Source organism: Scardinius erythrophthalmus (assembly GCF_964197995.2).
Source record: "Scardinius erythrophthalmus genome assembly, chromosome: 15".
In the NCBI taxonomy this organism is placed as follows: domain Eukaryota; kingdom Metazoa; phylum Chordata; class Actinopteri; order Cypriniformes; family Leuciscidae; genus Scardinius; species Scardinius erythrophthalmus.
Genome location: NC_138235.1, coordinates 4,541,741 through 4,558,640, shown reverse-complemented (window position 1 = coordinate 4,558,640; position 16,900 = coordinate 4,541,741). Strand labels below are relative to the sequence as shown.

General features: G+C 42.8%; 2 protein-coding genes across 3 annotated transcripts in view; both read right to left on the bottom strand.

Moving 5' to 3' along the window:
• Positions 1 to 2,225, bottom strand: part of smc1al (structural maintenance of chromosomes 1A, like) — a 38,764-nt gene extending 36,539 nt beyond the window's left edge. The window contains exons 1-2 of the mRNA XM_081387607.1: positions 1,813 to 2,225; positions 192 to 380 (exon numbers count right to left, since the gene is read on the bottom strand). Of these exons, the coding sequence (XP_081243733.1) occupies positions 192 to 380; positions 1,813 to 1,921 (298 nt within the window). The 5' untranslated portion in view covers positions 1,922 to 2,225. The remainder of the gene's footprint in view (positions 1 to 191; positions 381 to 1,812) is intronic.
• A 2,687-nt stretch (positions 2,226 to 4,912) lies between these two features.
• Positions 4,913 to 16,545, bottom strand: ndnl2 (necdin-like 2). Of its 2 annotated transcripts, none has more exons than XM_081386785.1 (11): positions 16,403 to 16,545; positions 16,046 to 16,108; positions 15,803 to 15,916; positions 15,086 to 15,149; positions 14,874 to 14,953; positions 14,603 to 14,697; positions 12,059 to 12,138; positions 11,925 to 11,967; positions 11,773 to 11,835; positions 11,186 to 11,300; positions 4,913 to 5,121 (listed from the first exon to the last, which is right to left on the bottom strand). In XM_081386785.1, the coding sequence occupies exons 2-11, from the start codon at positions 16,094 to 16,096 to the stop codon at positions 5,017 to 5,019; spliced, it is 810 nt and encodes a 269-aa protein (XP_081242911.1). In that variant the 5' UTR covers positions 16,097 to 16,108; positions 16,403 to 16,545; the 3' UTR covers positions 4,913 to 5,016. The 2 variants fall into 2 exon arrangements, with proteins under 2 accessions (XP_081242911.1, XP_081242912.1); XM_081386786.1 differs by having other exon boundaries at positions 15,086 to 15,271; positions 16,403 to 16,493.
• Between the last annotated feature and the right edge of the window lie 355 nt (positions 16,546 to 16,900).

The window sequence follows — 16,900 nt, the reverse complement described above, 5'->3', positions numbered from 1 at the left end:
ATAGGCAAAAGTTCCTAGTGTAAGTGCTGCTGATTTTTGCTGATGTTATCTAAATGATTGACCCTTTTTTTATCTTATTGGAGTCAAAACTGGGAATCGATACGCAGAATCGGAATGGCTCAAACTCAAACGATACCCCACCCTGTTGTTTGTGCAGGCCTAAAGCCAGCGCTGAGCAGTGTGTGCAGTACCGATGATGATCCTGGAGAAGGTCAGGTCCTGTCCACTGTCCTGCTGGTACACCATGCTCACAAACGCCCGGTTGGCTGCAGGTTTGCCCACTGGAGCTCCGTGAATCAGATCCTTCAGAGTTTTCACACGCAAGTTGCTGGTCTTCTCTGCCAGAACAAAGCTGATGGCGTCCATGAGATTGGATTTGCCTGATAAAAAAAAAAAAACTTTCATTAGATGAACGTCATTAAAAGACAAAAAGAAAACTAGATTTGATTTAAAATCACAAGCTTGGGGTGTAACAACACCCTCATGTCACGATTAGTTAAACATCACGAAACTGAACTCACGATACGATATTATTGCGACACTCCAAGACATTAGGTTATCAAAACATGAACTGTAGATTTAAAATGCTAAATTTTGGTTTTACATTGTGTGTGTAAATGAATAGGTTTGGACTTGGTGCAGAAACCCAATGCACAGGACAATAGAGACACCAGAATAACAATATTCATGATTCTGAAGATGAAAATACTGAATTATTGTAGATGAATATGCTTTACTCTGTCACTGACTGGATACATTTAAAATAACGTAGGACACTTTTTACTGGTGACATCAGACATCTGGCTTTATCAGGACACACAGATATTCCCCCATTGCATTATTATACATTATATTCAGCATTATATACAGTAGTTTAATGTAGTACTGACACTAAAACTCTGTAAACTTAATTTTTTTCTCAGTCATTTTTATTTTTAACTAATATTGTGATATAATGTGACACGATATATTGTTACACCCCTTATCACAAGCTCTTCATTCAGTTCTGATCTTGATTTGATATTTATTCATTTGGATATATCAGGTACAGTACACATCATTTTTCTTAAAAAAAATATCTCTTTCAAATAAAGCTGTAAACTACACAGGGAACCCTGTAAGTACACATTGTTAAAAAACAAACAAAAACAGACACCGGTAGTTTGCAACTGTGTAGAAGTCAATTCAGTTTTTTGGGGGAAAAAAGCTTCAGTACAAATATTCTCACTTCTTGCTCTTGCACTGAATACATACACTGTAAAAATGTTAAAAATTACAATTGAAACCTATGTTCTGGAATGTTTATTAAATGTGCTTTGGTGTGCATAGTTTTGAGCTATATTGACTCCTTATAGCCTTTGGATAGCGGGTGTCCTTTTGGAGTCTCCAAGTGAACCTCCTAAAGACTCTGAGGTCCTCCAGCCAGTCTAAACTAAATCCTGCAGGAAACACTAATAATAATAATAATAATAATTGCACATTGGCATATTCGATGGCTCAAAAACAGTAAATGTGGCCTTTACAGGGCAAAGATGGGGTTCACTGATACTGATTTTATTTGATGGGTAAATTACTTGAATGAACCATTGATATATATATATATGTGTGTGTGTGTGTGTGTGATATGCTGAAAAATTTTACAAAAGAGGACGGGGACGTCATAAACTGACGGTTATTTGAAAACGGACATAAGGGATATAAATTAATACGGTGATATGTGCATGTATTAATATGGTTAAACGTGTAATCATCCTTGATTGTTTATTAAAAGTGTTGTTATTATTATAATAAGCGAACTGTGAACACGCTTACCTGATCCATTCGGCCCAATAATCGCTGTAAACTTGTGGAAAGGCCCGATTATCTGTCTGCCTTTGTAAGATTTAAAGTTTTCGATCTCTATTAACTTTAGGTAACCCATGGCGAATTACTTGTTCCGGAGAGTTTGATAAAAAAAAAATGTGAAGCTGTTCAGAGCGCCTAACGTTAATGCTAGCACGAAAAAAGCAAGCAGGCTAACATCGACTCTGAGCACTTCAAATATATTCAACGGCAGACTAATATATCTCTAAAATAGCCTGCACTTCAATAGTGCAGTCCTGCACTGCACTAAAAATTAAACTAATATATATTTGTGATATTCGTTATAGCACAACTAAAACAGGCGGCCATTGAATCCCGCCGCAGCGCGCGCGATAACTGTCTGTTCCATAAACACAACATATATCGCGAGAAGATGATAATACTCTCTTAAACATGAAGGATATCGCGAGAATTTAGTACTGCGCCCCGCCCCAGCAAGCCCCGGCCTAGCGCGGTTTGTGCATGGGTTGTGTGTGTGTGTGTGTGTGTGTGTGTGTGTGTGTGTGTGTGTGTGTGGTTTGTGTTCCTTCTCCAGATTGAAGTAATGTCCTATGAGGAATATTGCTGGGACTTAATGATATAATTAATTTATCTCAAATTAAACTTTAATGTACGGTGAAAATGCATCACTATGGATACAGAGGAATCGCAAAGGCACCATCTAGCGGCCATTGGCGGATGCACGATACAGTTGCGGGAAGCTCGTTCGAGAAGGGTTTGCGTTATTTTGTCAATAACTGTGTGTGCGTCCATTCGAGAAATCCACACACACGCATAATGTAAATCCACCATCTCTATCAATATAAGCTGAGCTTCAAGTCCAAATCAGTTGAAGAAACAGTCAGTGCTCAAACTAACCCTGGCTGTGTACTGAACTACACTTAGCGCCTGTGGTCCTGCTCTCAAACATACATACATGAAGAGAATCATTTTGTGGAATTGCTTTAGGTATGGTATATCCCTCCTTATACTACAGGGCCGTTGAATGCTTGAATCTGATTGGTTGACGAACGTTCTAAGGTGTGCATTATTTTCAGGGAAACGCACTGCTAAAGTAGTTCCAGGCAGGTCTTGACCGCATTACAGTTCCATATCACTTCGCGTACGGTAATAACGGAAAATAGGATACAATTCATAACAAGAAAAAACATTTAGCCCCATGCGCTTGATCTGGAATTTTCAATGTCTAGCTTCACAATCAATGGAAACATGCAGTTTAATTTGAATAAATAAAGTATATGGTCCTATCTATAATCACTAGAAAAATAAACTGAATATAGGCTAAATAAATGGATAGTCCTGCAGCACGGATTATTATTGCAGTTGCAGATAATATAACAAATAAATAATTATTGATTTAATAATTTAATAATTTATTTAATAATTTAATAATAATTTAACAAGGCCTACTTGTTAAAAGGGCTTTGTGTTTCATTTATTTGGCTGTCATCTGTCAATAATAGAAAAAAAAATAATGAATTCGAATTAATTAAAATGAATTGAATTAATAAATAAATAATAATAATGACGCACATGCTTTTCTGTCTCATTATTGCAACATCTCTCTCTCTCTAATAACTGCATTAATAACTGGGGACACATTTAAGGCCGGTTATGAATGTAATTGGATACTTATGACTGTTCATGCCCAAACACGCGTTCAGTCTGTGTTCAAAGTCGGTGTTTAAAATCTGCTGCAGTCGATGAAAACAGTCAGAGAACGTGTCAGCTAGTCGTACTAACTCTAAAATGACGTTTTGGAATTAGCAACGGAGGCATTGGATTAGATGCGTAAGAAATTAGTCCTACATACAAGAGCGTTTTAATGACAAAAACTTTACAAACATCTTGAAATACATAATCTGAACAGTGTTTCGAGGTGTGGTTACTGTAGTATAAGCGGAATAATTGACTTCAGGCCGTTGAATTATTAGAAAAATAATGCACACCCGAGGTGTAACGGCCACTCCGCTTCGCGTCGTAACCGCATTACCACCTCGGGTGTGCATTATTTTTCTAATAATTCAACGACCTGTCGTCAATTATAATTCCTTACATATAGTAGAATTGAACGCAAGAAAACAAGTTCTAGTTATGCCACTGCCACTAAACAAGTCTTTTCTGGATTATTTGTATGGTCCCATCACAAGATATATCTCATAACTTCATTACCAGAACTCTACTGTACATCTGCAGATTGTAGATACTGTACGTTAGAGACATTGATTTATTAGGATTAACCCCTTGAGATGAACCAACTCGTTTTCCAGGGGTCCTGTACACCACACAGTGTGTAACAGTCACTGTATCAAAAACACACAACAAATTAACAAGACAGACAAACAACAAAACACAAACATTAATTGAAAAATAACACCACAAAGTTGAAATAACAACTAATAAATGTACAACAAAGTATCTGTATCAATGAATCTAATTATAAATAAACGTCCAATATAAAAATAAAGTGTCACCTTCAATGATAGCATGTACAGTCCGACGCAAAATGAGATGAAGTTTGTTTAAACATGTAAAATGATGTAATAGGTTGAATTATTCCAGTCTATTGGGCCTTTAAACATAAAAGCTCTTTTACCAATTGTTTTTTTTATATATTGTTGAAAATAACTAGGATATTTAAAATAAATACATTTAAATATAAATTGAAGCCAATGAATATGTCGTCTCAAAAGCAAAGATGAAAACCTCTCTAGAGAAAGCTATTGCTGATTTCCTTCTCATCTTTCTACTGTATTTATCCACTCCATGTCAGGGCTTTTGAAGTCCTTACATACTTTGCACACATTTAAGTGTTTTAATTTTCATTATTTCATTATTACTATTTTAACATTTTATAAATATTGCAAAGTCATCAAAACTTACCTGTGTCAGCAAAATTGTCGGTTTATTTAGAAGCACTGATCTGTGAAATGACTGGAATAAGCTGTTGATTATAAAGGTGTGTTTCTTTACTTCTGGCCACACTGCAGACTCACACTTGCAGTTTATGGCGTAAACCACACCAGACACTGGACACAGTAGATGAGAGAATTGGAAAATAACTTTATTTGTTTACAAAATACAAAGAAATCTAAGAATGAAAGCAGTTGAGTGCGCATAACGGTTGTGTTTGAGTGCGAGATGAAAGCAGAGCTATGATGCTGTCCTCTGGCTGCTGGTGTCCACAGTGCTCTGAGTGCTCTGAGTGCTGGCCTCTCTGAACTGCTGAGTCCAGCTCTGAGGATCCTGCTCAAACAGCTGCCGGAGAACACACACACACACACACACACACACACGGTTACGCACTCCATTCAGATACATGTGTTCAACTGAAAGACATTACACTCATGCATAAATCACCACGGCTGTTCAACAGTCATTTTAAGGGTAAATCCTTGTCAAGAACATGTCAGGGCCGTACATCAGTAAAAGAAATAAAGCTTCTTTTAAAGTTGCTCTAGTCTAAGCGATGTCACGCGTATTTTAGGCCAAAACATTTTTTGTCACATACAGCAAACATCTCACCATCCGCTAGCTGTCTGTCCCCTGAACACACTAAAAAAACACAGTCTCTGCAGACACCCCAGGCTCCACAAACAGCAACAAAAACAAACTGGCCCAGCCTGGACCACGAAACATAACAAACTGTTCCAGCCAATAACCGACAAGAAGTATTTGGGGGGGTTAGTGCGCGGATGAGGAGGAGGGAGGGTCGAGCTAGCCTCCGTTTTGTTTGACAATACTTTAAACGTCAACAAGAAGTGACGTCACCCAACATCGCTTAGAGCACCTTTAAAGACCCTGTGCAAAGCAATGTTTGTTTATTAGCTAATAGACTATAATCACGGATGCAAACACAACAGGGGTGAAAAGACCAAAGTGTAACATGGTTGTGAAAAGACATTTGAAAAACACCAGAGTGGTAATATTAGGGTTAAGTATATATTATATATATTTTAGTGCTGGGCAATGATTAATCGCATCCAAAATACAAGTTTGTGTTTACAATAATATATGCGTGTACTGTGTATAAATATTTTGTTTAAGATTTTTTTTTTTATATTTACAATATTTATATAAAATATAAATTATGTATAAATTATGTTTAAATATATGAAGAGTTCAGATGCAAAAGCCTCTAAGTGCCATCTGAAATGTTCTTCTAGAATGATCATTTTTATCAAGCTCGTATATTTAAGTTCAGTAATTTAACTTAAAGGGATCACTTTGAAATTAAATTTTGCTATGTTTTAGCTTACCTCAAGGGCATCCAAGATGTAGGTGTCTTTTTTTCCGCAGTAGTTTCAATTTTGATATTTTTAGGTCAAACCGTTCTTGTCTGTCAGTCATTTCATGCAGGTCTATGGTCACGGTCTCAAAGAGCATGCACAGAGTCCAAATTAAAACAATTCCCCATCGTCCAAATTAAACAATTCCCCATCGTAAGTACACATTGATGGCCTAAGACATGAAACGAGCGGTTTGTGTGAGAAAACGAACAGTATTTATATTGTTGTTACCTCTTGAACACAACCACGTCCAAGTGATCTGAGGGCGCGGGCGGGTATAGATATATACACTAGATGTCGCCTTGGCTACTTCAGTTCATTGGAACTAAACCGTAGCCAAGGCGACATCTAGTGTATATATCTATACCCGCCCGCGCCCTCAGATCACTTGGACGTGGTTGTGTTCAAGAGGTAACAACAATATAAATACTGTTCGTTTTCTCACACAAATCGCTCGTTTCGTGGCTCGTTCGGGCCGTATCCAGATCAGATGGAGGACCTGCGCCTAGACAGGACCACAACGCATGATGAAGTCAGCCGGATCCGGGCCGTATCCAGATCAGATGGAGGACCTGCGCCTAGACAGGACCACAACACATGATGTAGTCTGCCGGATCCAGGCCGTATCCAGATCAGATGGAGGACCTGCGCCTAGACACGACCACAACGCATAATGAAGTCAGCCGGATCCGGGCCGTATCCAGATCAGATGGAGGACCTGCGCCTAGACAGGACCACAACGCATGATGAAGTCAGCCGGATCTAGGCCGTATCCAGATCAGATGGAGGACCTGCGCCTAGACAGGACCACAACGCATGATGTAGTCAGCCAGATCCGGGCCGTATCCAGATCAGATGGAGGACCTGCGCCTAGACACGACCACAACGCATGATGCAGTCAGCCGGATCTAGGCCGTATCCAGATCAGATGGAGGACCTGCGCCTAGACAGGACCACAACGCATGATGAAGTCAGCCGGATCCGGGCCGTATCTAGATCAGATGGAGGACCTGCGCCTATACACGACCACAACGCATGATGTAGTCAGCCGGATCCGGGCCGTATCTAGACCAGATGGAGGACCTGCGCCTAGACACGACCACAACGCATGATGAAGTCAGCCGGATCCGGGCCGTATCCAGATCAGATGGTGGACCTGCGCCTATACACGACCACAACGCATGATGAAGTCAGCCGGATCCGGGCCGTATCCAGATCAGATGGTGGACCTGCGCCTAGACAGGACCACAACGCATGATGAAGTCAGCCGGATCCGGGCCGTATCCAGATCAGATGGAGGACCTGCGCCTAGACACGACCACAACGCATGATGAAGTCAGCCGGATCCGGGCCGTATCCAGATCAGATGGAGGACCTGCGCCTAGACACGACCACAACGCATGATGAAGTCAGCCGGATCCGGGCCGTATCCAGATCAGATGGAGGACCTGCGCCTAGACACGACCACAACGCATGATGAAGTCAGCCGGATCCGGGCCGTATCCAGATCAGATGGAGGACCTGCGCCTAGACACGACCACAACGCATGATGAAGTCAGCCGGATCCGAGCCGTATCCAGATCAGATGGAGGACCTGCGCCTAGACACGACCACAACGCATGATGCAGTCAGCCGGATCTAGGCCGTATCCAGATCAGATGGAGGACCTGCGCCTAGACACGACCACAACGCATGATGAAGTCAGCCGGATCCGGGCCGTATCCAGATCAGATGGAGGACCTGCGCCTAGACACGACCACAACGCATGATGCAGTCAGCCGGATCTAGGCCGTATCTAGATCAGATGGAGGACCTGCGCCTAGACAGGACCACAACGCATGATGAAGTCAGCCGGATCCGGGCCGTATCCAGATCAGATGGAGGACCTGCGCCTAGACACGACCACAACGCATGATGAAGTCAGCCGGATCCGGGCCGTATCCAGATCAGATGGAGGACCTGCGCCTAGACAGGACCACAACGCATGATGAAGTCAGCCGGATCCGGGCCGTATCCAGATCAGATGGAGGACCTGCGCCTAGACACGACCACAACGCATGATGAAGTCAGCCGGATCCGGGCCGTATCCAGATCAGATGGAGGACCTGCGCCTAGACACGACCACAACGCATGATGCAGTCAGCCGGATCTAGGCCGTATCCAGATCAGATGGAGGACCTGCGCCTAGACAGGACCACAACGCATGATGAAGTCAGCCGGATCCGGGCCGTATCTAGATCAGATGGAGGACCTGCGCCTAGACACGACCACAACGCATGATGCAGTCAGCCGGATCTAGGCCGTATCCAGATCAGATGGAGGACCTGCGCCTAGACAGGACCACAACGCATGATGAAGTCAGCCGGATCCGGGCCGTATCTAGATCAGATGGAGGACCTGCGCCTATACACGACCACAACGCATGATGTAGTCAGCCGGATCCGGGCCGTATCCAGATCAGATGGAGGACCTGCGCCTAGACACGACCACAACGCATGATGCAGTCAGCCGGATCTAGGCCGTATCCAGATCAGATGGAGGACCTGCGCCTAGACAGGACCACAACGCATGATGTAGTCAGCCAGATCCGGGCCGTATCCAGATCAGATGGAGGACCTGCGCCTAGACACGACCACAACGCATGATGCAGTCAGCCGGATCTAGGCCGTATCCAGATCAGATGGAGGACCTGCGCCTAGACAGGACCACAACGCATGATGAAGTCAGCCGGATCCGGGCCGTATCTAGATCAGATGGAGGACCTGCGCCTATACACGACCACAACGCATGATGTAGTCAGCCGGATCCGGGCCGTATCTAGATCAGATGGTGGACCTGCGCCTATACACGACCACAACGCATGATGAAGTCAGCCGGATCCGGGCCGTATCCAGATCAGATGGTGGACCTGCGCCTAGACAGGACCACAACACATGATGTAGTCAGCCGGATCCGGGCCGTATCCAGATCAGATGGAGGACCTGCGCCTAGACACGACCACAACACATGATGTAGTCAGCCGGATCTAGGCCGTATCCAGATCAGATGGAGGACCTGCGCCTATACACGACCACAACGCATGATGAAGTCAGCCGGATCCGGGCCGTATCCAGATCAGATGGAGGACCTGCGCCTAGACACGACCACAACGCATGATGCAGTCAGCCGGATCTAGGCCGTATCCAGATCAGATGGAGGACCTGCGCCTAGACAGGACCACAACGCATGATGAAGTCAGCCGGATCCGGGCCGTATCTAGATCAGATGGAGGACCTGCGCCTATACACGACCACAACGCATGATGTAGTCAGCCGGATCCGGGCCGTATCTAGATCAGATGGTGGACCTGCGCCTATACACGACCACAACGCATGATGAAGTCAGCCGGATCCGGGCCGTATCCAGATCAGATGGTGGACCTGCGCCTAGACAGGACCACAACACATGATGTAGTCAGCCGGATCCGGGCCGTATCCAGATCAGATGGAGGACCTGCGCCTAGACACGACCACAACACATGATGTAGTCAGCCGGATCTAGGCCGTATCCAGATCAGATGGTGGACCTGCGCCTATACACGACCACAACGCATGATGAAGTCAGCCGGATCCGGGCCGTATCCAGATCAGATGGTGGACCTGCGCCTAGACAGGACCACAACACATGATGTAGTCAGCCGGATCCGGGCCGTATCCAGATCAGATGGAGGACCTGCGCCTAGACACGACCACAACGCATGATGTAGTCAGCCGGATCTAGGCCGTATCCAGATCAGATGGAGGACCTGCGCCTAGACAGGACCACAACACATGATGAAGTCAGCCGGATCCGGGCCGTATCTAGATCAGATGGAGGACCTGCGCCTATACACGACCACAACGCATGATGTAGTCAGCCGGATCCGGGCCGTATCCAGATCAGATGGAGGACCTGCGCCTATACACGACCACAACGCATGATGAAGTCAGCCGGATCCGGGCCGTATCTAGATCAGATGGAGGACCTGCGCCTAGACACGACCACAACGCATGATGAAGTCAGCCGGATCCGGGCCGTATCCAGATCAGATGGTGGACCTGCGCCTAGACAGGACCACAACACATGATGTAGTCAGCCGGATCCGGGCCGTATCCAGATCAGATGAAGGACCTGCGCCTAGACAGGACCACAACACATCCCTGAAGTGTCAGCAGAGATTGTGTCAACTAGACACTCTCCTCTGGGTCGAGAACACTTAATAGTAACTGCACTGTCCCCCTCTTCACCGTAAATTCTTCTTGGATACATTTTAAGTGCATAATTCTGTATCCAATCATTTGGTGCATTTACTAAAAGAAAAAGAAAAAATAACTTCTACGGAATACTATACTATATAGGCTATTCTCGAAATGTTTCGTCTTTAATCTCGTAAATGTTAGATTCTTTTTTTTCACAGATTTTTTTTTTTTTTCGGTTGCGGTTCAGGGCTTCCGTACATATGTGTATATTTATATATACAAAATAATTTACATTTAGTCATTTAGCAGACGCTTTTATCCAAATTATTATATCATTAGGACTTACAATGATTACTTACAAATAATATACACAGTATACACACATATTATGCAAACACAAACTTGTATTTTGGATGTGATGAATCGCAATTAATCGTTGCCCAGCACTAATATATTTATATAATTATATACAGGGTATAAATTAAAATAAAAATAAAAATCAGTTATCCATGGAAAAAATCTCTAGAGATCTATACAGATCACTGTGTTTTGCTTGTATTTATCAAGCCACTTGTCAGCAGGATATGCAGCCCTACTCCTCCGCACGTGTCCTCGCGCCCCACACTTTGAAAACCCCTTCTTTATTAATGTGTTAAACAAGGGTGGGTGTTTAAAGTGCCCCTCTCAAAAATGATCAACAATAATATTGTGGTCAAATTACAGTGATAGATGCCCCGTTTTACATTTGACCCCTGCCTGAGGAACTCTCTGCACATGTCACCTGGGGGAATGTAACATTAGTAAAACTGAACAGACCTCTCCAACGAACTCCAGCATCTTGAGTTTGGACACCTCCTTCTCCGCCCGCAGACCCCAGCGAAACTCAAACTCCACCGGCTCCGTGTGAGGAATCTTCACATACTCCAGATACCTGAAACACATGAGACACGCGACATGAAAATCAAGAGGTTTTGCTCATGTTAACAGCCGTCAAAAGAACCTTCAGCCCTTGTGTTGTCAGCAAAGGGCTTTAAAGGAATACACCACTACCCACGAGGCTCTATCTAAAGTACACATTTCATTACCAGTCCCTCTTGAAACAGTTGCCGAATGCCACTATGGTTATAGTCATAGACACATGTCAGGAGTCATCTGATGAAGATCATGAATCTGTTTCTGTCTTCATTCTGCTGGACCCTTTATTGTCTACGGTGTGATATAAACCAGCTGTTCATGGTCTGAGGAACAGCGGCTCTGAACACACCACCTAACCTGGCACTCAAACACACAACCTGGTGTTTCAGGGAGTGTGTGTTCTCGAGCCGCCAGGCACTGTTATTGTGCGGATGAAAGCCAATTAAAGAAAGCCAATCATTTTGTTGCAGAAAGACACGTTCACTTACTTCTGCCGTACAAACTCATCTGTGACCACCTTCTTCACATCACCAAACTCGTCATGCTTCTCCCTGTGAGGACACACAAGTGATTTAATAAAAAAGAAAATAAGCTAATCAGTTAAATGACTTTTTCCAAAAGGATCTTGTCCACCACCAACCCTGGATCCACGCGCAGCTTCTTGAGTGTATTCCACACCAGATCTGCAGCGTTCATGAAAACACACAAACACACATCAGAAAGAGATCAGCAGCGGTGTAGTGTGTGTGTGTGTGATGATGATGAAGCACTCACTCTCTTTGATGACACCACCCTTCATGAAGACGACACTGAGGATGACGAACAGCAGCCCCCTCTTCGGGGTTACAGGACGCCTGTGTGGACAGAGGAACAGCTGGACTACTGAGTCTCACAAACACTGCTTCTGTCTGTCTATCATATCCGATACTGCAGTGGTTCTCAAACTGGGGTACGTGAGGTGACAGAAGGGGGTACGCGAACAAAATTCGGAGTTTTGCCATTCATTTAATTCTACCCGACGTTAAAAATAACATTAAAACTGAGCATGTATTTCTATCAGGTAAAATGCGTTAAATACATGACACCCGAAAGAAATTACCTCATCTTTTGTGGTCAAAACTGACTGCATTCACACGAGCAGCGTGTGTATGATACTGTAGGTCTCGTGCAGATTGCTGCCTTGGCAAATCGCGCTATACTGCCGTTCTCCACAGTGTAGCCTACCTTTGTAAAAGTGGGGATTTAGCACTTACTAGCACGAAGAACAAATATAGACACTAGACTGTGCATTGAGAACGATTTAATATTCAAACTCTCTTCGATACAGATACATACCCTGTGTGAGTTCCTGTGTTTAATGTTGATCACATATTACACAAATATCCACGACGGCAAGTGTGACAGTGTTTTACGACAGCTCAACAAACAAAAGGTATTAATATTAAGTGATGATCAAAAAACAGTATTGTCAGTATTTTTTGCAACAAAATAATAGCTCCAACAAAGCCACAGCAGTGTTTGTGAACGAATCTGCTGCTTTGAACAAATCCTGAGAGTCAATGATTCAATGATTCATTCATAATTACAGCCACTTGCTTCGTTACTGAGTGAATGAATGACTCGACGACTCGCTCATAAAGACAGTGACCTTCCGCCACCTACTGGCGGCTTTAATTTAATATTTCAAAGCATCAGTTCGTTTTACCATCACTGCATCTTCCTCTATTGAATTATTCTTTTTTTTATTTAAAGCATTATTTCTTTTATAAAGGTGTTTGTAAAGGTCCATTTAAAAATCGATTTAAGGGGCAAATATTGTCCCATACTGAAAAAGGTGCGCCTGCAGAGAGGGGGTACGCAGAAGGGTGTTAAAAGCCTCAGGGGGTACGCCACTCTACAGAGTTTGAGAACCACTGCGATACTGCAATGACACATTATCAGGGCAACAGAAAGTTCAACAGATAGTCTGATCAGAATCGTCACATTCCCAGTATTGCTCACACAATGTGTGTGAAACAGGCCTGAGAAAGGGCACACGCCACACTGTTGTTAAACTTAATATTCATCATCAATATTGTTGATCTGACGGCAGTGACACTGTTGGATGAGAGCTGAACTGAGCTGATGATGACATCACTGTTTCTGCGGAGCTGCTGTACAGCCGAAATGAACTCATTTTATTATTGATGGACTTTACACAGTTATTGAACTGAATCAACACTGAAGTGACTTCAGCTGAAGAAATAAAATTCTGTATCAAAAATTATAAGGAAACACCAGTACTTTGTTTAGGCTTGGCTTGTAGGGAATTCCAAACCTGCGCACATATATTCAAACGCACATAACTATAGAACCCATTCTTAATGCGCATGTGAACGCCATCAGCGTTTCTTACAGGTTCACGTTTAAAGTCTGTGTAGAGAGAATGGTGTCGTCTTAGCGGCCCCTAATTTAATAACAAATGATTGTTGCGACGGAAGCGAATCAATCATAACTAACTTTAGCTGGAAAATAACTTTATTAAAGAACCGCTATAAAGCCAAAACAATCTCTGTTACCTTAAATTATACGTTTATCTCTGTAAAGCTGCTTTGAAACATTCTGTATTATATAAAGCGCTATAGAAATAAAGGTGACTCGACTTAAACCCAGATTGACAAAATACAGTAATTTGTAAGTAGAATTGCATTACTACAGAAGCACATCAAGTCTGCACTGATCTTCACAAACACAGCACTAATGAGGGAGCGCTCGAAGTCGAAGCCGTTCGTTCACACGACAACAGCGTTTGAGGGCCTGAACACACACTTCTGAAAGCAGGTTCGAAAGCGATACCGTTATCGTCTCCATGTAAACTACAACATGAGTCTGTGAAACGCACATCACACGCACACACACACACACACACACACACACACACACAAACACGAGTCTATAGCTGTGTGCGTTTCTTTGCAAAGTGACATGGCCGACTCCTGGCCTGTCATCAATAATACAGTGTGTTCAGTTGTGTTTGTAGATCCGTGTGAATGGGGATCATTATGACAACCTTGTCTTCTGTTCACAAAAAAACACAAAGGAAAAACTTTTCAGTGTTTAGTCCATCGCTGTCATGTAAAGGTCTCCTCGAACTCTGGGATGGTGTGTTATATGCTCGAATATTTCATTTGTGCTATTTTACTGACTTTCTATCTTCATTTTATGGAAGCCTTTAAAAGCTCGCATATTGTTTTCTTTTGACTAATACATACTTGTACATGGAAGCATGTTATAGTAGTGCTTATCCAGAGTGTGTGTGTGTGTGTGTGTGTAACTTACATACGCACAGGCTCTCCTTGAATGGGATCCAGCTTATTGATCAGGATATAAATGTGATTTTTGGGATCAGTCTCCACCAGCTTTAGTCCAAACACCTGCATCACACACACACACCCACACACACACACCTGTCATAAATACACCTGTATCCATAGTATGGAAACCATTTTTATGGTAATAAAAAGACTCGACACACATGAATGACACACACACACACACACACACTCAAGGTGTTCAACACCTGCATCACACACTCACACACACACAGTACCTGCTCAAATGTACGACGCACTCGGTTCATGATGTCTGTGTAAAGGAGTTTGTAGTCCTTTATCACATGTTTGCCAATGTCTGCAGAAATCAGTCAAAAGACAGAAAACAATCAATATGTATTACATTTAAATACAATATTTCTGTAATGGATGAAGATTTCTCTGTAAAGCAGAACTATGATAGAGATGTCACTGACTACAGAAGACAGACCTGCTCTCCGAATGGGGATCTTCTTCTGGTCTTTAATCAGGATGAACTGGACCACCTCCGCCACCTTGGCACGAGAGCAGACACACATTCAGATAGAACTATCACTGATCAACATTGATCTGACGGCACTGGCACTGTTGGACGAGACCTGAGCTGAGCTGATGAGGACATCACTGTGGAGAGCTGCTGTACAGCCGAATTGAAATCATTTCATATTTGATGAACTTTACACAGTTATTGAACTAAACTGAATTATCAATGAACTCATTTCAACTAAATAATGATTACTATTGTTTTCTTAGAGCTAGAGAATTGTATTCTGATAGCAGGTTTAAGTGAGCATTTGATTGGACAGAAAATCTGAAGAGCCGAATGATCAAAACCCAAGATGCCCATTGGTGGACGAGAGAGACTGTAGATCTGAGTGCATATATCCAGTATATGTGAAGCTTGTCGTTGTTCTGGAGCACACTGGCATATAGATTAGTAAGCATACTTATTCATATTAAGCCAACATAGCCTATTCATACTAAAAGCTGGAAAACTTCAGTTGTGATTTCTTGGAGCATTGGGGATGTTTGAGTTTGGGATGTTCAGTGTTTACTGAAGCTCAGCTGGAGTCGTGTTCATCTTCATCAGTGAAGAACCAGCTGTACCTCACAGTCACTCTTTAACCACCAGACTAACTCTGTCACGTGATTCACAGAAGAAAAGCACCTTGCGGTCGAGCTGGTCAGATGTGAAGTTCTCTCGGGCTCTCTGGACCTGTGATGATGTCACCTGGCTGAAGGACGCCTCCTCCTCATCCTCATTCAGTGTTGCCTGAGAGCGCTACACACACACACACACACAATCATTGACAATGTGTTGTGAACTTCTTACCAAAGCAGCAGCTCTCAAAATTGTTTTAAAACAAGCGTATTTAGTTTATTTCACACGTTTGTAAATGTGATTTCTTACTCTCTGAGTTTTGTTCTGAGAAGCTGAAACCGCTTTCTTCCTCTGAGACATAGCGATCGATCCCTGAGTGACACACACACACACACACACACACACACACACACACACACACACACACACACACACACACACACACACACACACACACAAAGGAAATAAATACATAAATCCATGTAACGTTACCGTTTCTCTCTCATTGTGGTGGATGTTACAAACGCAATACATACGTTACGCGTTACGATATTAACATCAGGACCAACAGATTCAATTATATAAATCATTAACATTACATATGTTTGAGTAAATAATAATGATAGTAATAACAACACAGGATAAGATGTTTGAAACAGTTTTCACCTGTCAGTGATGCTCGATCAGAGCAGTTTCCCGGTCGGTTCTTCTTCTCTTCTTCGTCACTTCACATCCTCGTCACACCGCCGCCATCTGCAGGACAACAGCGCACAGCACAGACATAATAATATGTATGTATGTATGTATGTATGTATGTATGTATGTATGTATGTATTTATTTATTTATTTATTTATTTATTTATTTATTTATTTATTTATTTATTTAGTCTATGTTTGCCATACGCTGCTTCGTCGTGTGGATATGGAAGCTTTTTCCCCATGGAATAAAAAAATAAAAAAAGGTAATTGCGACTTTTTATCCAACAACTCTGATTTAGCGGCGAAATCTCATTCATCACGGTGCGCTTTCACATAAGGGGCGCTTTTTTAGCGTATGGATGGCGACTGTAATAAAGCAGTAAATTAAGACGGACATTTTCAAAAAGTGAGGGAACAGGGAGCACACTTTCGGGCTAATAACAATAAAGATCATTTATTATATTT